Raw genomic sequence first — 21,769 nt, 5'->3', positions numbered from 1 at the left:
AGCGTCTACAGCAGCAGGCAGCTTCATCGACATGTCAAGAGCAAGAAATGAAAGGCTTCTGCTAACAACCAGGCACTGAGCTGTCCCCGACTCCTGCACGACTCTTCACATTCACAGAAGGCTGTCTGCATATTGCTTATTTTGAAAACTGAAAGCTTGTCAGTCAAGACATATGCTGGTTTAAGCTTAAAAGACTACAAAGTTGTTGTTTTTTTTGTTTGTTTCTTTTGATGTTTTTTCCTGGCTGGATGTTGCAGATTGCATCTTTAGAAGACCCACAATTCAGTCTTTTGGCTCAGAATTCAAGAAGATAAAAGCATTTGGGTAGAATGATCACACTTGGTGTCACATTCCCTAGGACATTTGTAGAGCGTGCCTACATTTAGAATAAAGTAGTGGATCCTTTTATTTTTCCATGGACGTAAAATGCTTCTATGAGCATTCACAGCACAAAAATATAGTAAGTGGTTGTTGGTGCTTATTTTCCTCCAGTTTGCCATCGCTTTTTTTTGTTTTTCTTTCTCTCCTCTCTCTCACTGAAGATGTTTTAGTTGCAATGCACTGGACAGATGTAATTGCACTACAGTTAAAGGTCTCAATATTATCTGCAAGGAAAAACCATGAAGTTTCTGTAGGTATTTAATGTAGCACAGTATCCTTGTGAACCTTGAACTCTGATGTGAAGCACCAGTAACATACAGATTATCCCCGTTACAGATTATACAAATGTATAATTTTGGTTCCAGCATTTCAGCAGTCACATGCCACCACAAGGCATATTGATAGATATACGTGTATACACACACACACACACACACACGGATGTATTGTTTCCTTCTTCATGACTAGTGTGTTCTGGAAACATTTGTTCATTTCTCCATATTAGTGAAGGATATTTTTAAACACAGAAGGCGCTCTGACACATGTAGCAACTCCTAAGGTCATGGTGGCGACTGTCACATGATAAGTATTGTATCATGTTCTGTCTGAAGGAACAAGACATGATCTTTAGCTCTGAAACAGAATGGAGCAGGAGAGAGAAGAGGACATGTAAAGAATAATTTCAAACAAAGCTGTACGTTTCTTGTATTTTTATTCAGCTACTGACAAACTGCGTTGAACAAACAAGTGATGTTTTCTAATTGCTGGAAGTTTCATGTATTTTTGGATGTTTGTTTTCTGTTTGGGGGTCATTTTAATTTATATTAAAATGTTCGACTGTTCCCGCACTTTGCTGACTTAATTTTGACTTTATTTGCTGTCACTAAACATATACAAACGCTTTTCAGGCTCCATCACTTAGTTCAAACAGATATAAGAAAATGAACAGGACAGCACAGTGTAGATTTACAGTAATGCCGGAGATCAAACAAACATTTCTAGACATCTGGAATGTTGCATATTTATTTTCGGGGATAATACATACAGCAATTATAGAGATTGTACAGCTATTACAAAGCTGATGTCGACACTCAGTGGAGGCTTTCTCTGAAGCCAGAAACACACTACTGATCGGTCATGAGGACTGATTCATAAGCTGATCTGTATAACATTTGGTTGTACATATGGTGCGGATCACCATGGACATCAGCGAATAATGGTCTGCAGAGGCTAAGCATTGCAATCTCTTGCCTCCTGGCAAAAAAAAGCCAGACAAGTCAAACCCTCCGGTGAGATCAAACATTGATGTTTATGTCAGGAATCTGAGCACGATCCTGTAGTTTGAGTATAGATTAATGAATGATGCCACACCTTTTTTATTACCCTTTTTTTTTTTTTTTTTTTTTTTTTAAATCTGAGATGTTTCTGACTTTAGGAATGGGTTCATGATGTCTCACACGAACCTGAACACAACTCTGCACAGAGGGACGCAGCTTTTTACATGGCAACACACCTGACTTAGATTTCAGCAAGTCTGCAACAGAGTGCAAAGTAACTGATGTCCAACTTGTGCGAGAAGTTGCTAGAGGTCAATAAACTCCACTCTGCTCAGGAACCAAACGTCAGCACACAGGAGAAAACCTGCATTGAGTTGAGCAAAATATGGTTGTACACACGTCTGCTGATGGCGTGTAAATTCACAGGAGAATCAGACACGCGTGGACTATGGAGATCAGGGTTCACTAGTCCGAAAAACAGAGGTCAGAAGTCGAGCCACTTTCATGAATATTTCTATCCTTGCATTTTGCTGAACTCAGTCCCCCCTTGTCTACAAGCTCTTGTCGCTCATTTGCGAGCCCCCACCGTCCTCGCCCAGGCCCTCCTTGCTGGATGAGGAGTCCCCGTCCGCAGGATGATGCTCCTCCTGGGTTGGGGCGCCGAGCAGTTGGGCCCTGAACTCCAGCCGGGCTTGCCGGTTGGACTCCAGGAGTTCATGCAGTTTGCCGTTGAGTGCATCATTGCGCTCCTCCAGGTCATCTAGATAAGAGTTGATCTGATCTAGCATGGAGTTGACGGCAGCGTACTCTGTGGAGAAGCAGCAGAGAGGTTCACCTTTAATGTCATGGAAAGCAAAGCTTCCCTCAGTGAAGAGTTGCGGGTTTTTAGAATAAAATATGTGCTTTAGGGTTTTAAAAAGGTGTTTTCTTTCTATCTTTGTATCCCAGATATTCCCATTTGTTCAAACAGGATTACCCACTTCCTATAACTATCAGTAATAGTCTAAATGGCTAGCACAGACAGAAAAGAGGAGAGCACATTCCAACCTCAAAAAACTCAGGAAACTAAAAACAAATATTGACTGATACTGATCTTCAGAGCTGTTGGCAGTATACACCGGTAGCCTGCTAATATATCAGTGCATTCCTAAACAGAATTCTCACCTTATTTTTACAGTGCTGGACAAATCAAATTTAATATGCGGATATGAACACGGTTCTCGAGCCGAAAAGGCAGAAAGACAGTGGTGCCGATGTTATTCGGAGATAACTCTTTAATCTGCTCTATAAACAGTGAAAAACACAACCGAAGTCGATGTGAGAGTCTGTGAGAGCACCCGTTACGATATTACTGCAGCGGATATACAGAAAGTTAGGTCCTACATTAAAATTAACTTCAATGGATGTAACATCTCCATCAGAAATGAACTCACTGGGCTTGTTCAAAGTCAGTGTCACCTGACATCAAGTCTTGGTTTAACGCTCTAAATTTAACATTACTGCTTAGGGACAGTTTCTTTTTTTTCTGTTTCTTTCATTTGTAGATTTTGACTTTATTGACCAAAAATCGCATTGAATTCGGTTTTAGGGTGGACTGTCCAGTTTACTGCATTAACGTTGGCGGCATCGATCACAATGAATGAACACATGAGCTCATTACCTTCTTCGCCGAATTCGTCTTCGTCGTTGATAATACAATCGTCGATCGAGATGTTCGGATCCCCGTTTGGCCCAGACATTATCCAGATATTCCCGTTTGTTATTTGGTTACAGAAAGAGCTACTTCTCGACTGACAAGCTGGCTAGACTGCCAGCTAGCTAGTATTAGCAAGGGACCCCGCAAGCAAGTATTCAGATTCAGCAAAGACGACACCAGAATACAATAATACACGTTCACTTTAACGTTATTTGCAGACGGTTTGGGTACATCCACAGGTCCCAGGAGGAAATCTCCCGAGGTGCTAGCTGACTGTTTTGACCTGTCGTATTTTCCAGACGTCAGATTTCTGTTTATGGAACCAAGGCCTTATGGGAAAAATGTGGGCGGGCCCTTGCGCTCCCGGCAAAGATTTCTGTAGTTCTACGAAAGGTGACTCACGCTGTACAGAAAACCTGATATGGTAGCTGAGTACAAATATCTTCGATCGTGCGCGGCCGACGATCCGGAAATTGTTTTCGACGTTGCTAGCGCCTGTGCCCGTCTCCGGGCAAGGCTGTCGTTTTTTGATTTCGCGTTCCTGCCGCACCAGTGCGGCCTTCTCTCCGACTACACTTTTGGTTTTCTGAGCGTTTGGGCAGAGTGGGACTCCTTCCCCTTTTCTTTTCGTCCTCTCCGTCTCCGCGCGGTCAGCTGCTTGTCGGTCAGCTGACTGCACGCGCGGCTGACAGATACGTCGACGAAAAGTAGCTGCGCTGCTAACAAAAAAATAAATAAATATATGAATAAATAAATAAGTAAAAACTCAGGCTAAGAGGTGTGGACTGTTTTCATGACCCCGTGTTTCTGACCGGTACCACTGATCAAATCCTGCGTTGACACAGTTTGTCCGGAGTGAAGCGCTGTTTACACGCTGCAGGCATCTCCAATATGAGTTTATTTGCATTAAAGTAGCACATCGGGCGTGCATCAAGTGTCCCGTGTATTTTAAGGGAAGAGCGAGGTGTTCATATATCCTAATGCAACGAATGTGATCACCACAAGGAGCCTGTCAATTATGGAAGCGAATTGCATTCACAAAGGAAAAAAAAAATTAAGATCTTATTTCATAATTATGACTTATAGCTACTATCTCATAATTACGAAAAAAAGATCTCATAATTTATCGAGACAATTGCTTCAGATATTAAAATACACTGAAGGGACTGTGTTATACAGTCTTATAAAGATACTCTGGTCCCATTAGTAGGGAAATACGGAGTCGTTTTTTTTTTGTTTTGTTTTTTTGGACAACTTATATCGTAATTATGACTTATTATCTCAAAATTATGAGAAAAGATCTCATAATATAACAAAGACACCAGCGCATAATTGTGAAATAATGTATACGAATGGGACAGGAGGGTGGAACGCTTCAGAACTTGCCTGTGAATCAATAGGGTTTTTAAGATCTCTTCAGTGTCAAAGAAATTAACTCATATTTGTCAGTACATCCAAAGGTGCATAGCAAATATTCATTGTTAATAGCTCTCGGCGTACTTAACTTTCCAAAACGTAAAAAAGTAATAGGCTAAAAAAAAAGTAGAACTCACTGAATCCATGGCAACATTATACTCCCTGTTTCTTGTAATTTGTACATCTGTTCATATAAGTGAAGGATTTTAAAGTTTAATTTAACATTTTCCAAATTACCTTAATTATATTGGTATTTAAGATCATAATCATTTTAAAGATATACAGGATAGACAAAAAAAACGTCCCAATAATTGGTATTCCAGCTGCATTAGTGATATGATATTAATCTTAACATGTTAATATACACCACTCTCTCAGATCAAGGAGGAGATAAACGTGAATAGAGATACGGTCAGAATTACGAGTTTATGCCTACATTTGTTTTTTTTCTTTTCTGAATGCAGCGCTCTTCCGTAGATTTAATCGGGGTTTTTTTGTTGTTGTTGTTTGTGTGTTTTTTTTGATAATACAGTGGTGATGGTTGGACGGGACGCTTGTCTTCCCCTCCCAGCCGACCTTCCTCCCTCCGATCGGTGGACGGCGCAAACGTAGCGTGCAACCGAGTCTGCGCAGCCGACCCACGTGCAGACACTTCCTGGGAGGCGGGGGTGGCTTGATCAACACACTAACGGATCTGTTTTGACGGGGTTTTATCCAACCATGGACGAATTACCCGCGGACCTCGGAGCATTTCTTCTTAACCACCCCTTTCTTCAGCTCACAGACGGCAAAAAGGTTAGCGAGCGAATGACATCACCTCACACGAAATACGCTTTCGAATGGACGCTAGCCGTGTTGCTAATTGTACCTCACGAGCCATGTACTGTGAAGTGTTGTGAAGGCTAGATGTGTTGAACCAAGGCTGGAAAATAAAATTTAAAAAAACCCTGTAAATGATCAACGCGTTTATTGCTGCACCAGGCCAAACGGAAAGGATGAACGCCACCAAATGTGCCACACCTGTCCCCCATTTGTTGTCCCAGGTCAGATGCTCGCTGAACGGCCACGAGTTTCCCTGCAACCTGACGGAGCTGCAGAAGTTCACTCGGGGGAAGAAGTATGAGAAGCTGAGTGCAGCGGCAGAGTTCAACTACAGCCAGTACGAGCCACACGTTGTGCCCAGCACAAAACAACCGTAAGGAGGCCCCCGTGTTGTCGTGTTGCTAGGGACGGCGGCAGCACTGCCGGCGAAGTGCCGCAGCTCGTCACTGGATCTGTCGAGATGATCTGCACTGGAAATGTGTTGTCTGATGTTTACTTGGTGTTTTCCAGCAATCAGCTCTTCTGCAAACTGACCCTCAGACATCTCAACCGGCAGCCGCACCACGTCCTAAGACATGTCAACGGGAAACGCTTCAAGAAGGCCCTCTCCAAATGTCAGTGCACCACTCAGCCACATGCATGCCACTTTTTTTTTTTTTTTTTAAAACAAAGATTATTAACTAGTGGGTTACTGATAATATGCATTGTTATACAACACTAGGATCTTTAAAGACTGAATGATACTCGTCATTCAGGAAGGAAGTCAAAGCTATCTGATGCACCTGCTGATTTAAAAAAAAAATAAAAAATTCTGTTATCACTTTTCTGCCGAACATAATCGTTCTAAATCTGCTCTGACTTTTTGAACAACCTCTACCAGCTCCACATGCCTCCTTCATGCCTCCTGGCCCTCTCATCAAAATTCTCCAAGTTCCTCTGTACCTTGATCTCTTAAAAGCCCTTCATAATTTTGCTTAACTTAAAGAAACCATTGCGTTGTACTGTCATTATTAACAAAATTCAGCTCACATTTAGCTGTGTGAGAAAGAGTCTTCATTTGTGAGCTGAACAACTGAAAAAAGGCCCATATAGGAGCATTTATTACACTGCATATATGAGCTGCTGGACAGTTCACGCTGTCACTTGATCACTGACATGACTGTCTCGTTCTCGCTCTAGACGAAGAATGTGTGCAGCAGGGGATTGAATTCGTTCCAGCCCGACTCAAACAGAAAAAGCCCAAAGACAACAGAGAGGAGGTCAGTCGCGGGAGGGCCTCAAAACACGGGAGCAACATGTGGGAACCCTCGTCCAGTGACGAGGATTACAGTGACTCCGGAGACAGCATGAGTGACCTCTATCCTCGTCAGTATCCCAAGTGCACACACTGTAGACGCCTTTGTCCACTTTTAATACGTAATGTGTGGCTGTGTGTCACGGAGGTCCAAGAGTCTGCAGGATATAATTCCAGGCAAAAGGTAGTGAATTGACTGATTAACAACCACGCTGTCTATCAGAAGAATGGATAGTAATCAGCTATATAATTTGATTTGGTAATTAGTTGGACAGTAAAAGTTACAGAATTTGGCTCTCCAATGCACCTGAGGCCAGATATGCAGATTCATAGTTGTCAAACAGACTTGTAGGGGTTGCACATTTACTTTGCTGCAAATCTGTGTCATATTTTCCCACAGCGTCTATGTTCACCTTAAAAAACCCGGCAGAAGAAAGTATGAAGGGCGACAATGAGGAGGAGGAAGATGACTTCCAAACAGATGAAGACGAGGAAATGGAGATGGACCAGCAGGTGGTGCAGAAACGTAAAAAGGTCTGTATGTAGAATGTGTATCTGAAGGAACACTTGTGTATGTGTGTGCGGGATCTAGTCTATCAAGGTTATTATGAGTTTTTCCTTGACAGACGTTAATGCTGTCATATTTATGTCTTTCAGGTCCAGGGCAGTGGTTTTCAGAAGAAATTCAGAAATAATCGCTGGAAATCAGGGTGCAAGAAACATGGAAAAGTGCGAAGTGGAAAGTGAAATGTAAAATCATATCTGTATAGTATTTTTATACATGGTATTTTGTCAGGGATTGAGTACGGTATTCATATGTCTGAGCCAGCCTGTCCTTTGTATAAGTGAACATCGCATTACTATAACACAGCAAATCAGGAGTTTTCTGATTTGTTGTGTCTTGCACAAATTTCTACAAGGCAGGTTTACATAACATGGAAAGTGTGTTTGTGGCAGTTGGCAGATCTTTTTGACAGGATAGGATGTGTTTTCTGGTTCACAAGCAAGAATGCTGGCATGGAATACAACTGTTTTGAATTGCAAACATTGTCTGTGTTTTTTTTCCCCCCCTACCAGTCACTGTCTTCAAGACAGCTCAAAAACACGATATGGCACATTTTAAATACAGATTTTAAGGTTCCAACTTAAGCAGAGACAGACACCAACTGTTGCAGGCCATATATTAATAATCATTAATCATTTAACAGAATGATGCCATTCAAAAAAGCATTTTAGAAAATGTCAATTTTCTGACAAGCATCAACTTTTTGTATATTTATTGCAGAGTATTTTATACATAATTTAGATTTGAATGGTTCATAAGCAGATAGGGTATAGGCATTTCTCACTGCAAGATTTGCAGCTACAGTTAGAGCATGAAAATCACCTCCTTACCTACCAGTGGCAGGTAATTGCTGGTATAAGTGGCCGTCAAGGGGCTTTTCATGCTAGATAAGTTCTCCCAGTGCCTCAATTATTGTTTTCACTAGTAATGGATAGATGTTGCAAATCATCACCATACTGCTGCAAAAAACATCTAGTATTCCAACCAATCACTGCGGCAGGTTATGGCTGATTAATCATTCTCATCTAACATGCAGTTTACACTTCAGAAATGCCTTGTAAAGCTCTTGTATAACTGCAGCTGAACAGTGTCCGTGTTGCCTGTTACCGCATCATCTATTTTTCTCTTCCGTTTGCCTCGATGTAGATGTTGAGGGCAAATATTATTATTTAATACTCAATGCTAGGTCACAGTTATTGCTGTCCATTTAAAATAACATTATATGGTGTGGTGTACAGTGGGTCCCTGCTTGGGAAAATACTATTTACTTTTTACTTTTATTTATTTATTTTCGGCTGTGCAAACAGGGAGTATACATGTTCCTGAAGTAAAGACTTTGTCCAAGTCTTTGGTCTTGATAGCTAACAAGCCATCTGTAGGCTACCGCCCCTTTTACACCTCCATCCCATTTCCCTTCACATGTAGCTCGGCCCTGTTCATCATCCTCTCACCAACTTCATCTCAGGGATCAGCGGTCAAATGTCTGTCTCCTTTCCGTCCTAGCTGGCTGTTCTTCATTCTGCAAACACCAACATCACTATGAGCCAGCCACGTGTACTGACAACTAGCTCCAGCAAACATTGTATTACACGGCATCCCTCGAGATCAAGGTGGAGTCATGTTGGGAGAAGACCTTGGAGAATTTTGACGGGGGGGGGCCCTGGCATGAAGGAAACGTGGAACTGGTACAGGTTCTTCAGTGAAAACAAGCGGCCTAGCAGCAGCCTGTCCAGCTCTGATAAAGTATATTACATTATTTCCAGTGTTGGATTGGTTTGATTTATTGGTGAAATGGCTGAATCCTTATTGAATTTTGACCAACAAAACATGTTTTTAAACATTCATTATCATTGTATTTATACAAAACACTGACACGATGAGACACATTACCTGCATGACATTACTGCCTGTGAGCAGGCCTTAGTGACTCCTCTGGGCTGCCTCTGACTTTTCACAGGCTTAGGACCTACTTTTAGCGCTGAATGGCTTTGTGAATTACTGTTGGATCATGACCATAACAGTCTTAAAGTTAGGACTGACACACCCCTTATTTTTAGGAGTTTCTCCTAAGTCAGCCAATTTGAAGCTGTTTTTACTCTTAGGATGTTTTTTTTATAATTGGGTCCTGGTCCAAAGTAGCTGGCAGTTTCCACCTACCTGTGCCCTCAGGTATTTTCTCTCTGAGATGTATGGGCTTCATTGTTGCAAGTCTCCAGCGTTAGGTCCCATACACCAGGACAGTGGCCTGCCAGCCATCGCCCACTCAGCAAAGTCCACTGAGAACTCCTAGTGGACAGTGGACTGTCTTTGCATTAATTTGAACTGACAAGAGGGATCTTGTCTGCCTCTGTGGCTCTGTGGCAACAGCTGTGGTTGGCCAAAGTCAAATATAATGTCTTTTAAAGAAGGTGTGGCTGGTCTGGTGTACACACCTGTCACAAACACGGGGGTACCGGACCAAGCTCCAGAGCTGTGTGTAAATAAGAGCCGATATTAATAGTTAGCTGAAGGCAAAATGTTAATAAACATTAATGCTTAAATTGACTGAGCTGACCTTTGAATGCACAGTGTGCCTTTAATGTCTTGTAGACATATGGGTGACAAGTGGCTGAAGAGGTATTCAGATGGTTTTATTATGTAAAATTAGCAATACCACAATATAAAAACTTGGTTATAAGTAAAAGTCCTGCATTCAAAATAATACTTCAGCTAAGAGGACATCATTTACTTGAAGTATCAAAAGTAGAATGCACTCATTTTGCAAAATGGCCTCATTCAGAGTGATGGATTACAAATTATAAAGCCTCCAAGGTCTCAAAAGTTTATATGTTTTTATCATAGGCACAAAAGGTGGCAATTTGTTGCACATGTTATAACCTTGTGACTTTCAATAAAAAAAAATTAGTGTATAGTTGTGTCTTCTTGTCCTTTTTTCAGGTCTTTATGATTTACACCAAAGAATATCTCCCCTCTAAACTTCCCACATGGTTTGATTTCAATAACTGTTCAAATGATCCGGTATTTCTTCAAAAAAAAAAAAACTTTACTGTATACCAAGTAAAAGTAGCTCCACTTTCTGCAGCTGCAACAGTAAAATTATGCATTGATGCAATCAGTATAATCAATGTAATATTGTCTCTCATAACAATTTATCAGTCACAAATGTGTATTTTTACTCTAAATACTTTCAGTAAATGCAACTGATCTTTTTTTCTGTACTATTATATAAGTAGGATTCTTCCACCACTAACCAAGGTAGACCAATGCGCATCTGTGGAAAAAAGTGTAACCATCTTTAAAAGCCCCCACGTTTGGAGGGTTGAGCATGACCGTGCCTTACGGTTGACGGTAAAAATAAATGAATAAACAAATAAAAGAATTCAGGTGGAGGGTAAACTCTGCTTGTTTACATGTGTAAAAGCCGTAAACAACGCTAGGTAGCGGTGTCAGGCCCGCGTACGGATCAGTATACGTGGCATACAGCGGTTGCAGTACCATGTAGGGGGGCTCTGTCTCGCTCGTCAAATCGCGGGGCATTGTGGGGCGGAGGCGGCCTTTCTCTGCGTCCAGGCGATCGGGAAATCTTCAAGTAAATACGGTTTAACGGGGGGGAGGAACACTGCGAGCGGAACATCCAACACATCGAGACTGCGTTGAGCTGAGCCTTAATTGTAAAAAAAACAAAAAAACAAAAAAAAAAACCGTAATATTACACAAATATGGGGCAGGAGGATCTCATGAACACCGCCGAAGACGTGGCGGACCAGGTAACTTCAACCTTAGCACGGCAGTTGTTAACGTTAGCCGCTGCTAGCATGTTAGCCGCTAACTAGTTGGTCTGAGAATGAAGTAACGTTAGGCTGCTTTGAGTGTTTCCTTTCAACACTTTGACGCCGTTAAGCGTCGTTTCTACAAGTCCGCGGTAGCTTGCTGGCTGCACTAACCTGACCTTGCATCAACGCAACAGCTTATTTACTCGTGTTTTAATTTGCATGACAAATGGTTGAGGTGTCTGGTCCTGTCATGTGTATCCAGATGGATTTGAAAACATTATTGTTTCACAAAGGCAAAGTGAAACTGTTAACTAAGCTTTAATTGACCAATTTAACTAAGCCTTAGTTAACAGGTAAACATTTGGCAGCTAATTAGCTTGTCGTCTGTAGCCACCCGGTGCATTAACAGTATCACCAGCGAGTCAGTGCCCGGCAGCAGTTGCGAAATCACTTAGCTCAGCTACCAAGTTATTGACTAACACTCATTAGTCCTATTTTGTATTTGCACCTAACTAGGTTACAGAGATGATGGCTTAGAGTTAAACTGTCTCCAAGGTGGCTTTTCCTAAACTCAGCATCTGTATCTGGCCTTGACAGACCTGTTCCACCACCCAGGTCCCCCAAACAACTGCATGTGAAGCTTGCCTTCATTTTATTACACATGCCAGAGCTGCTTTTCTGTAGCTGGTTTTGTCTTCCTCTGTGCTGTACTGGTTTGACAACAGGCAATGCACTGGTTTTTAATAAGTGAGCTGAGATGTCAAGATCAGATTTGAGGTCAGCCTGTGACCCATGTTAGTGTGTGGACTGGGAAAAACCCAAGAGATCTGGTTTTGTGTGGTATACCTTCTATCCTTTGAACAGTCACTGCAGTCTGGCTCATAATACACATCTGTGCTGTAGTCTTGTGTGCTAGATTCATGGCGTCATGTTTTTGCAGGACAGGCCAGACTAAATGTCAGCTATCTCCTTGGAGGAGAATTGCCAGTTCAAATATCAAGTCTAGGAGTCAGTTCTGTGTATGTTTATGCCAGTTGTGTTGAATGAACTCAACCCATATGCCAGAATATGCTCCACATCCCTAATATAATTACACCTAATTTATTTTATAAACTCCTATCACGAGTACTGCGTGCTGTGTATTTTAAAAATGACACGAAAAAGGAAACTGTAACATCTACAAAACTTTGTTTGCTTTGTACAAAACTCTGCTAAGCCTATAATAAGTGCACATCCCTCACTAATGGGTCCTGAGCTGACATGTTACTTACAGGTTGCTCCAGAGAATGGTCTATCTCTAGGCTGTTGCTGCAACCTTGGGCTTGTTCGGATTGGTTCCCAGTTCGTCCATTCATGTCTCACTCAGCAGTTATAGTGGGAGTTGGTGGGAGCTGATAGGCTGTCGAGGTCTGACAGTGCTGATGTGGACTGCTGAGTAGGCGGGGAAAGGGGCAGGTCACTGCTCCTCTACTATGTCACTGGAGTCTTTTAAAATCATGAATTCTGTTTGAGTGAAGAACAGATTATAGAGGGTTTTTTTTTCTCCTTTTTTTGTTGAAACATATATCATACTCCAACTGATTTAAAGGGGCCTTTTGGGGGTATAACATGGAGGCACAGCCCTGTTATTGTCTTACGATTTGTGAACGAACAGAGCTTCTGCCCTACTTGTTTTGCCTTTTATACTCTTTCGAAATCGGTTACATAAGGTTATTTATATGTGTTAAGATCCGGTTAAAAGTATTAGTAAAGACGCCTTTGAAACTTTTTTTTTTTTTTTTTTGGGTTTAGTATTTCAACATTTTTAGTAGAGAGGGAGAGCCATATGTGATATCTAACACTCACAAGATTAAGTGATTATTTGATTTTAGATTTTGAAAGGTAAATTATTTATTTGATTAACTAGATAATGCGATCAGTAGAGCGCAGACTTCCTCTAAGGCCAGTGTCAAACAACATATACCAGACTTCAGAGGAAAAAAAATTCAAATTCATAGTGAATGATCCAGGCCTGCCCCAAAATGTAATAGGTTCTTCCCTGGCCCATGCCCCATCCCTCCCCCAATTTTGAGGAAAATAGGCGCAGTACTTTTTGCATAATCCTGTAGACAAACAAACCAAAAGACACAAGTGAATACATGACCTCCATGGCGGAGGTGATTATTGAAATAATCAGGACAACAATCATGTAATATTATTGATGTTTAAAAGGCAGTTATGTAAGAGACTTCCTGACTGGTCTAAAAACAGGAAAAGGAGGAAAAGAAACCAAAATTAATCTACATTTTGTACTTAGTTCGATGCAGTTACTTACTAAAGCAGTAAAAACTTGTTCCACAGGACACATGCAAAACTACCATGAATTCAGGTACCATCGTGTGCTTTCTCTTACTTCAAGGGGATCTACACTGTGTCTCAACTGGACTTCCTTGGGATTTTTTTCTAAGCAAAGCTTGTGCAAAGCAGCAATTCTGCTTTAAAGGACTACTGTTTTGACATTCACTTAGCCTGACAATTGCATTCAAATGACTAGTGGGTTAATCCCCATCCCTATAATTGACAGTGTAAATTATAATTAGTAGCAGTCTGTCCCAACCTGGAATATTATTGGGTTTTTAAAAAGGAGTCTTCAGGGCTTTTTGTTGAAATTCAGTTATGTGATGTGTTACTGCTTGGTGACCCAGTATAATGTTGTTTTGCAGTTTTGCTTATCTCAAGAACGCCTCAGGAACCACATCCTTTTCCTTCTTCATTAGATGTCACATCATCTTTTTTTCTGATCAGTCACTTACCCCCTCTGTTTCTTCTGTTGTCTAGTTCTTGCGGGTAACCAAACAGTACTTGCCCCACTTGGCGCGTCTGTGTCTTATCAGCACCTTCCTGGAAGACGGCATCCGCATGTGGTTCCAGTGGAATGAGCAGAGAGACTACATTGAGGCTACCTGGAGCTGTGGCTACTTCTTGGCTACATGCTTTGTGCTGCTTAACCTCATAGGACAGCTGGGTGAGTGAATGGGAGGCAGGTTAAGGTCAGGATGAGAGATGAGTGCACTCAGGTTTAACTCTTATAAGAAGTTACATGTTCTAGCGTTTCTGAGACTCAAATTCTGATAACAATACGAGGAGTGAATCAAATTACAAAGCAAATTAGATTGTATTTTTTAAAGCTACCAGTATGAGATGAAAAATTAACCAAGGCCATCCATGTTTTGTTTTGTTATGTTATGTTTGAGGTTGGGAAGTCTAGGGCAGCAACATAAAAGTTATACATAAGTATATATCTTGAAATTAATATGCATCTATCTAAAACTTTGGCAAATAGACTAAATGAATGAAAAGTTTAAATGTGCTCCCAATGCATTTCAGCCCCATTGCAATAAACACAAGCACAGTGAACTTTACTTCTGGGATGTAAATCGTCTTGCTGATTAAAGAAGTCAGAGGAGACCGACGAGACTTATTGAAGGAAGCCAACAGGCCCACTTGTTCACAAATCTGTGAAGTGTCGCAGTGGGTGCAAAAATGTTTCCCTGAGCTCCTCTTACTTTGGAGTAGATTGGCTATAAGAGCAGAAGTTTGCACACTGCACGCTGATGAACGCATCAGCCAAAGTGTCTTGCTCCCATGTACTTCAACAAAAACTGTATTAAAAGAACATTAATATTCAGAAGTGATTTTTGAATCTGTTAAACCTTTATGACAGTGACAACTACAATTCTTTTGTTGAGAATGATGTCTTTTTATTTTCTGCAACAATAGAAGATATTTCAAGCAGATGTTAGGTTCCAGTCTTGTCATGTATGGACCAGGATATGGGTTCTGTTGAGACGTGCTGAGTTTGGTATAAACAGTATACATCCACAGTCCTATCCTGCCACTGTTCAGCCTACTAAAGGAAATGGTCTTAAGCCATTTAATAAGCCTAAACTATTGTTCTCTGCAAGTGCAGTAGCAAGTGATATTTGTTGTTTTACCCAAAGTTGTTTTTCTAAGTGACTTTAACACAAACAATTTAATTATGTTTAATTTAGATAAAAGGGCAAATTGTATCTTATGACGGCATTTTTTTTATTGTAGATGCAAAAAAGGAGGATAAAACAAAGGGCACTGCTTCCACAGTGGCCATTACTTTTAATACCTTTGCCTTGTTGTGTGTCCTAACAGGCGGTTGTGTCCTCATCCTCAGTAGAAATTTTGTACAGTATGCCTGCTTTGGATTATTTGGCATCATAGCACTACAGGTGAGAATAATGACAGTATGACTACATTTTAAATATACATGCAAAAACAATATGTCATCGTGTCTAATCTTGAATATTTGTTTTTTCCCCACCAGACTGTCGCATACAGCATTTTATGGGACCTTAAATTTTTGATGAGGTAGGTGTCACTTAGTGTAACTAACTGTTCAAAGTAGGTGGCCTCAGTAAACAACTTTGCAATTCCATTTTTTATTGGAATATTATATATCAGGTTGCACCAGCTGATCAACTCCCAAACACAATCGGCCATCAGTGATTACCAAATCATTGTTTTAATTGCCTCATTCAAGTACACATACGAATGTGTGGCATAAAAGATTTGAGGCAGTTTGCAGAAGTCTGAAGCAGAATGTTATTAGCATATAATTGTTGATTTAACACTGCTGATTTCTGATGTTGAGTTTTGAATTTCATCGGTTATGATCATAGATTAGAACTAAATTAATCAATTAGAAAGAAAGCAGTGCTTTTGCTGTGGCAGCGGAAACTCTAATTTGCTTGTTTTGGTAGTAAACGAGAAAGCATCTCAGTCACAGTTACGGTAATAATATGGACGAGAACTGTGATTTATTTAAACATCGACAGGCCAGATTCAGCAGTCGAGGAAATCTCTTAAATACAGTGCCATGTTTGAGTTTTCTGTTTCTGCATTCTTTGTACTTTTAATTCATATGGTTTTGGTTTTTAGAATACAGGTACTATAATGTAGTAAATCATTTGCATAATCAATTTGATAACTAATGAATCATTCCGGTCACTTCCCAATATAAATATCTAATATCTTTGATAAACAAAATTATAGTTGGAACTCAACTCATTTCAGTCAATGATGAGATTATAAACAGCTGATTCGGCAACTGAAGTCAGCCTCCGCTACCCTGATTCTATTGCATGTACTTTGTATCCCAGACATTTTTCTGCTTGTATGACTGGAGGTCTGACATGCGTTGTCCAAAAATAACCTTCCCCTCTCTCTTCTCCCAGAAACCTTGCCCTCGGAGGTGGTCTGCTCCTGCTGCTGGCTGAGTCTCGTTCGGAAGGAAAGAGCATGTTTGCTGGAGTCCCCTCCATGGGAGAGAGTTCGCCAAAGCAGTACATGCAGCTGGGCGGTCGGGTACTGCTAGTGCTCATGTTCATGACTCTGCTACACTTTGACTCCAGCTTCTTCTCTGTGAGTACTGATGACACTAATCACTCCTACATTCTGCAACTTGTTCTCACAGATGGATTTCCTATCATTCAGTCAAGGCCAGTACTACGTCACCAGATTCGTGTGGATGCAGATAAAATCTGGGAAAGCAAGACTTTATTGAGAGCAATTAGATTGAGACTCTGTTTACCTGGACTGTCCACTGTCTACTCAGTCGAGCCCATAATGATTCCTTTACCATTACTTTTAAGCACTTAAACGGACCATGCAAGTGGTTTTGCAAGTTTTAGCAAATCAAATCTCCTACACATTACTGCCAAGTATTTCCCAAAGCCTACAATAAGCTTCCAGCTGGTAGTCCCTATTCATTTTAATGCGATATTAAAATTATTTTGCAGAGACCTTAAACTTTCTTAAAATGTGTTAATCCATCACAGTGAACGTTTAGTCGCATTTATATGTTTGGCCGGTTACGATGTAGTAATTGGACTCTATTTCGGATTTAAAATTAATAAAGGAACTTCACTGGATTTTGAGAATCAGTAGCGGATTCAGGAGCTACGATGTCAAAAAACAAGCTGTGAACCCAGAGGTAAAACAGGCAAAAAAATGGATATTGTGAAAAAGTTAGGTGAAGTTTTGAGTTTCTAGCATTAAAAGGTTGCTTTTTAGTCTTAGACATCAGTGTGGAACTTAAACAGAAACGCAAAAGTGGTAAAAGATTCACTGTGATAGATCGTCAATGTCAAGAAATTTTCAAAAATCTGTAAGTTAATTTTACTAACATACAAAGAGCAAACTACACCGAAAACTGGTGGCTTTAAGGTTGGAGACTATTTTAAATACTTTTAAAACAAAAGTGTTCTTGATCTCAATGAGACTGCCTGAATAAATAAAGTTTGACTCACTTAAACACAGTATGGTTTTTGAAAATGGTTGGCAACGCAATTTGATGTTAATGACATAAAACATGCAAATCAACTGCAAGAAGTCCTGTAACCATTTTTGTTCATCTTAAGACTATGTTAAATTGTGAAGCACTCTGGAGACTGTTCACATTAGCTGCTGGACCAATTAACTTAGATAAATTTAGATAATTTTTGCATTTCTGCCTCATTTGATAGTGGTTGTTGAGATACAGCCAGGAAATGTGGAGAGACAGATGGGGGTATGACATTCAAGAAAAGTCCCTGTAATCTTTATTTAATAATAGGACTCACTGTTTGAGTTATTGTCTCCAGTTTATATTACCTGTCAGTACTAATGACCATGTACTATTAGTTCATCTTGGTATATCTGAAGCAGAACTCTAATCCTTGACCCTCTTCTACAGATCCTGCAGAACATGGTGGGGACTGCCCTCATCATCCTGGTGGCCATCGGCTTCAAAACCAAGCTGGCGGCGTTGACCCTTGTCGTGTGGCTCCTGGTTATCAATGTCTACTTCAACGCTTTCTGGACCATCCCCGCCTACAAGCCCATGCATGACTTCCTCAAGTATGACTTCTTCCAGACCACCTCGGTCATCGGCGGCCTGCTGTTGGTGGTGGCGCTTGGGCCTGGTGGAGTGTCCATGGATGAGAAGAAGAAAGAGTGGTAGGCAAGGATAAAATAAGAGGATTGCCAAGCACCACTAACCCCCCCCCCAACTCTGACTGGGACACAAAGACCCTCCCTCTCCTCCAGTTTCCCCCCCACAAGGGTACACACGTTTTTTGTTCTTTTGGTTTTTTTTTTCCAGCTTATTCTTTATTTGGCCAAATCCATAGACACCATCTCGCAGTTTGTTTTTCTATTTTCCACTCAACTGCTATTTTTATATTTTAGTTGAACATTATAATGCCAGATTTTTTCTAAACCCTTAAAAAAGCCCATGTATTTCAAAATGTGAAGAAAACAATTAACGGATAAGTGGAAGAAAAGATTTATTAGTTCTGTTCAGAAGAAAAATGAAAAGTTTATTGTATTTTATGGGTCTTATGCCATACGTTATCATAAATTGATTTTCATATTTTCTGAATAAAACTGGAAAAGTGGAGAGAGTGCAGCAGTTTGCTCCGCCCCCCTCCCAATGGATGCTTATCTTTTTCTGTTATTGGATCTTGGAGTGTCTGAGACTTAATCACCATATTGATCCTGAAGCCTTGGGCACTGATTTGACAGCAACTTGCCTTAACTCTCCAGGTTTCAACTCCCTTCTTTTTTTTTTTTCTTTTTTCCCTCTGATACCCTACCCTTTCAGTAGATCTTTACACCTATACACCTTCAATCTCAACTGACTCTTGTTCATGGGGAGCTGAATCTGGGGGGGACGTGTACATTGTATAGTGGTGGATTGCAGTCGTGCTTGATTGAAAATTTCAACACAGTTGTTAGCTCCAGGACTTGTTATTGGGCACTTTGTACTGTATGTCTTTGGCAAACGCCTAACTAGTGAACTGTATATGATCGGGGATAATAGGGGGGAGGCGCAACGTTTGTGAAACACCATATTCTGCGATCTAGAAAAGCAAAGAGGACTAAGCAGAGTCACTAGCCACCTGAACTTTGTCTTTGCTCAGTGTTTTTTGCCCTGTGTAAGAAAATAAAAAAAAAATATTCATTGTATTGATTTTCAGAAGTTTATATTGTATTTTTGATCATTTGTTTTTTGATTTTGAAAGTTCATGGCGAAGAAATAAAACATTCAAAAATAGAAAGTCGCTGTCTCAGTCAAGGTTTTTAGCTCTTAAGATGCTGTCACAGGTTGAAGGACACTGGTGGACCAGATAGTCAAATCAGTGTAAATACTCAACTAATGAAGCACATGAAGTACTAACATGCAGTATAGTATACATGTAGGCTTTGTGAGGACCAGTTACATATCACAGCTTTCTCAGAAAAGGGCAATGAAAAGTTCAATAGGTAGGTGTTGTATTGGACAGATGCTGGAATGAGCCTCCACTGACAGCCAGCGGTCTGAATTCAGGTCAGAGACTTGGGAAAATACAGACCTCTAGTGGACAACTGCAGTAAAAGGTCTCGGCAATGGCGTATTTCATAATTTTCAGCCACGTTGAGAAATTCAGTACATGTGTACAGATCTGAAGATATTTGTTTGTGTCTTTTGATTCCTGCCATGATCCGAAAAAAAATTGTTTTGTGTGTTGTTGTTTACAGTGGTAACTGTTGAAAATAACAGTTATTTTCTTGTCAGACTCTTTTCTTGTCAGACAAACGTAACTTAACCCTATAACTTTATAAAAGATGCCATGGACTGTGGATATGGATAAATAATAAAAAAAAACTTTTACTGGACTAACCTGACTAGAAATTATTTAGCACCTTTTTAGCTGGAAATATTCCAGTGATGTAGAGTGAAGAGAAGGAGAGAGGAGACTAAGACTGGACTGGTTTGGATTTAGTAGCACAGAAAGTCCCTTTTGGACCTGTCACGCCAGTTTATGAAGTTAAAGGTCAACCCAATGCAGACTGTTTGGAGAGTGCAATTCTCCAGAATGACTTCTAGTTTGAAGACACGTTACACTCTGGAAACGTATTTTTATTTTTTTTTAATACATGTTGAGGTAATGTTCGTTTCCTCTTATTATAATGAAACCCGTGCTTATCATAATGAAGGATAATAACCACACAGGAAAGCCCTTCCGTGACTCAGTAGTACCCCATAGTTGAAAAGGTGGACACTACATTATTACTTCATGTTGTGTCCCCCCTGTTCTAGAGTCCCAGAGTTTAGTGGAGACCTCATTACTGTAGTCTGATGTGGGGAGGGGGGCAGTCCTATGTTAAATTTAATTTTAAAAAAAGCAAGGCCCTCCCCAGCCTTATTAATACTCTTCTTTGGACCCTCCACTTGACTCAGACAAAACTGCAGCACAGCAGCGTGAATACCTCTATTAATTAATTTAATTAACTTTACAGAAAGGGACTTACCCTGTGTGCCTTTCCAAAACCCCATTTTGTATTTGTTTGATTAAAGATGTAAGGACTTTAAGGATGTCTCATAATTTCTGCTGGATATATAAGGACTGTTACTTAACAAGCCGATTTGCTTTTTCTTTCAAGGTGTTAGGCTTTTCAAATATGCAGAGTTTAATTGTAGTATTTTTTTCAGTAAATCTCACTAGGGCTGAATTAAAACATAAATCCAGGATGAGAAAAATGAAAAGAACCCTACTTGAGTATTTCCACTTTATGCTACTTTATACTTCTACTTCACTACAGTTTCTGAGAAAATATACTTTTTACACCACTAATTTTATTACCTCCACCAAAGAAGTTATGTATTCACCCATGTCTGTTTGTTTGTTGGTTTGTTTGTGTATTTGTCGGCAGAATTAAGCAAAAACTACCTAATCAATTCGCACCGTACTTGGTGGAGGGATGGGGCATGGGCCAGGAAAGAACCCATCAAATTTTGGGGCAGGTCCAGATCATTTACAATGAATTTGTATTTTTTATACTCTGAAATCTGGCGTATGTTGTTTGACATTGGCTTTGGCGGTGGCATGCACTCTACTGAGTACTTATACGCTTATAAAGTACAATGCATTGTTAAGGACGGACAATGCACTGACACGCCCCTCCCAGTCGGTCACAGACATTCACGTTTATGGGGCTGGCCCCTCTGTTGGGGTCTAACCAAAAAAAAAAACAGTGTCGAGGGACCTCCTGTCACATTTCTAATGTCTATTAGTTGGATAAAAGTTCCACTAAAAAGACACTTCCCCACTAAACATTTCATGTGGTTTCCCTTAGGTAATGGTTCAAGGCCCAAAGAGGTAAACTGATCAAATATTTCACAAAAACAGCAAAGACTGAATTTGTGTAACACGATCTTGTTTTTTTTCCACTACCGCTATGGTAGTGAAAAAAAACTCCTAAAATACCCAACTGTACCTTATATAAAGTAGTTAAAACTAGCTTCGCCTTATTAACAGTCTAATAATAATGATGATGATGATGATGATGAGCCTTTTCCCACTATTTTCTGACATTTTATAACCTAAACAACCATCGTCATTTGTCAGATGTATTAACGATTAAAAAAAAACAAAAAAAAACAATCGTCGGTTAAAGCCGTACAGTTCTTCTGCGACGAGATATATTTACCACCTTTACCGAGGCTCTCTG

General features: G+C 40.3%; 3 protein-coding genes across 4 annotated transcripts; 2 read left to right on the top strand and 1 right to left on the bottom strand.

The window, feature by feature from the left end:
• Positions 1 to 1,076: 1,076 nt before the first annotated feature.
• Positions 1,077 to 3,894, bottom strand: bbln (bublin coiled coil protein). 2 transcript variants are annotated; one of them, XM_040158343.1, is made up of 3 exons: positions 3,319 to 3,894; positions 2,243 to 2,466; positions 1,077 to 2,204 (listed from the first exon to the last, which is right to left on the bottom strand). In XM_040158343.1, the coding sequence occupies exons 1-3, from the start codon at positions 3,395 to 3,397 to the stop codon at positions 2,124 to 2,126; spliced, it is 384 nt and encodes a 127-aa protein (XP_040014277.1). In that variant the 5' UTR covers positions 3,398 to 3,894; the 3' UTR covers positions 1,077 to 2,123. The 2 variants fall into 2 exon arrangements, with proteins under 2 accessions (XP_040014277.1, XP_040014278.1); XM_040158344.1 differs by having other exon boundaries at positions 1,077 to 2,466; positions 3,319 to 3,750.
• Positions 3,895 to 5,329: 1,435 nt separating this feature from the next.
• On the top strand, positions 5,330 to 7,637 carry surf2 (surfeit 2). Its single transcript, XM_040157587.1, has 6 exons — positions 5,330 to 5,565; positions 5,814 to 5,965; positions 6,103 to 6,206; positions 6,772 to 6,957; positions 7,287 to 7,420; positions 7,544 to 7,637. The coding sequence occupies exons 1-6, from the start codon at positions 5,491 to 5,493 to the stop codon at positions 7,631 to 7,633; spliced, it is 741 nt and encodes a 246-aa protein (XP_040013521.1). The 5' UTR covers positions 5,330 to 5,490; the 3' UTR covers positions 7,634 to 7,637.
• A 3,284-nt stretch (positions 7,638 to 10,921) lies between these two features.
• surf4 (surfeit 4) lies at positions 10,922 to 19,247 on the top strand. Its single transcript, XM_040157885.1, has 6 exons — positions 10,922 to 11,218; positions 14,042 to 14,228; positions 15,389 to 15,465; positions 15,561 to 15,604; positions 16,471 to 16,657; positions 17,970 to 19,247. Exons 1-6 carry the CDS (start codon positions 11,171 to 11,173, stop codon positions 18,234 to 18,236), a joined length of 810 nt encoding a protein of 269 aa, XP_040013819.1. The 5' UTR covers positions 10,922 to 11,170; the 3' UTR covers positions 18,237 to 19,247.
• The last annotated feature ends 2,522 nt before the right edge of the window (positions 19,248 to 21,769 follow it).

The sequence above is a fragment of the Xiphias gladius genome, chromosome 20, assembly GCF_016859285.1.
Source record: "Xiphias gladius isolate SHS-SW01 ecotype Sanya breed wild chromosome 20, ASM1685928v1, whole genome shotgun sequence".
NCBI lineage: Eukaryota > Metazoa > Chordata > Actinopteri > Istiophoriformes > Xiphiidae > Xiphias > Xiphias gladius.
Note: the sequence above shows the minus strand (reverse complement) of the source record. Positions and strands in the feature narration are given on the sequence as shown.

Excerpts from the sequence above, each read along its gene's own strand:
- bbln (XM_040158343.1), bottom strand. The coding sequence starts at position 3,397 with ATGTCTGGGCCAAACGGGGATCCGAACATCTCGATCGACGATTGTATT. Across the intron at positions 2,467-3,318 it reads AGACGAATTCGGCGAAGAAG|AGTACGCTGCCGTCAACTCC; the intron begins GTAATGAGCTCA and ends GCTTCTCCACAG. Across the intron at positions 2,205-2,242 it reads AGGGCCTGGGCGAGGACGGT|GGGGGACTGAGTTCAGCAAA; the intron begins GGGGGCTCGCAA and ends CTTGTAGACAAG.
- surf2 (XM_040157587.1), top strand. The coding sequence starts at position 5,491 with ATGGACGAATTACCCGCGGACCTCGGAGCATTTCTTCTTAACCACCCC. Across the intron at positions 6,207-6,771 it reads CAAGAAGGCCCTCTCCAAAT|ACGAAGAATGTGTGCAGCAG; the intron begins GTCAGTGCACCA and ends TTCTCGCTCTAG. Across the intron at positions 7,421-7,543 it reads TGGTGCAGAAACGTAAAAAG|GTCCAGGGCAGTGGTTTTCA; the intron begins GTCTGTATGTAG and ends TATGTCTTTCAG.
- surf4 (XM_040157885.1), top strand. The coding sequence starts at position 11,171 with ATGGGGCAGGAGGATCTCATGAACACCGCCGAAGACGTGGCGGACCAG. Across the intron at positions 15,466-15,560 it reads TTGGCATCATAGCACTACAG|ACTGTCGCATACAGCATTTT; the intron begins GTGAGAATAATG and ends TTTCCCCACCAG. Across the intron at positions 15,605-16,470 it reads GACCTTAAATTTTTGATGAG|AAACCTTGCCCTCGGAGGTG; the intron begins GTAGGTGTCACT and ends CTCTTCTCCCAG.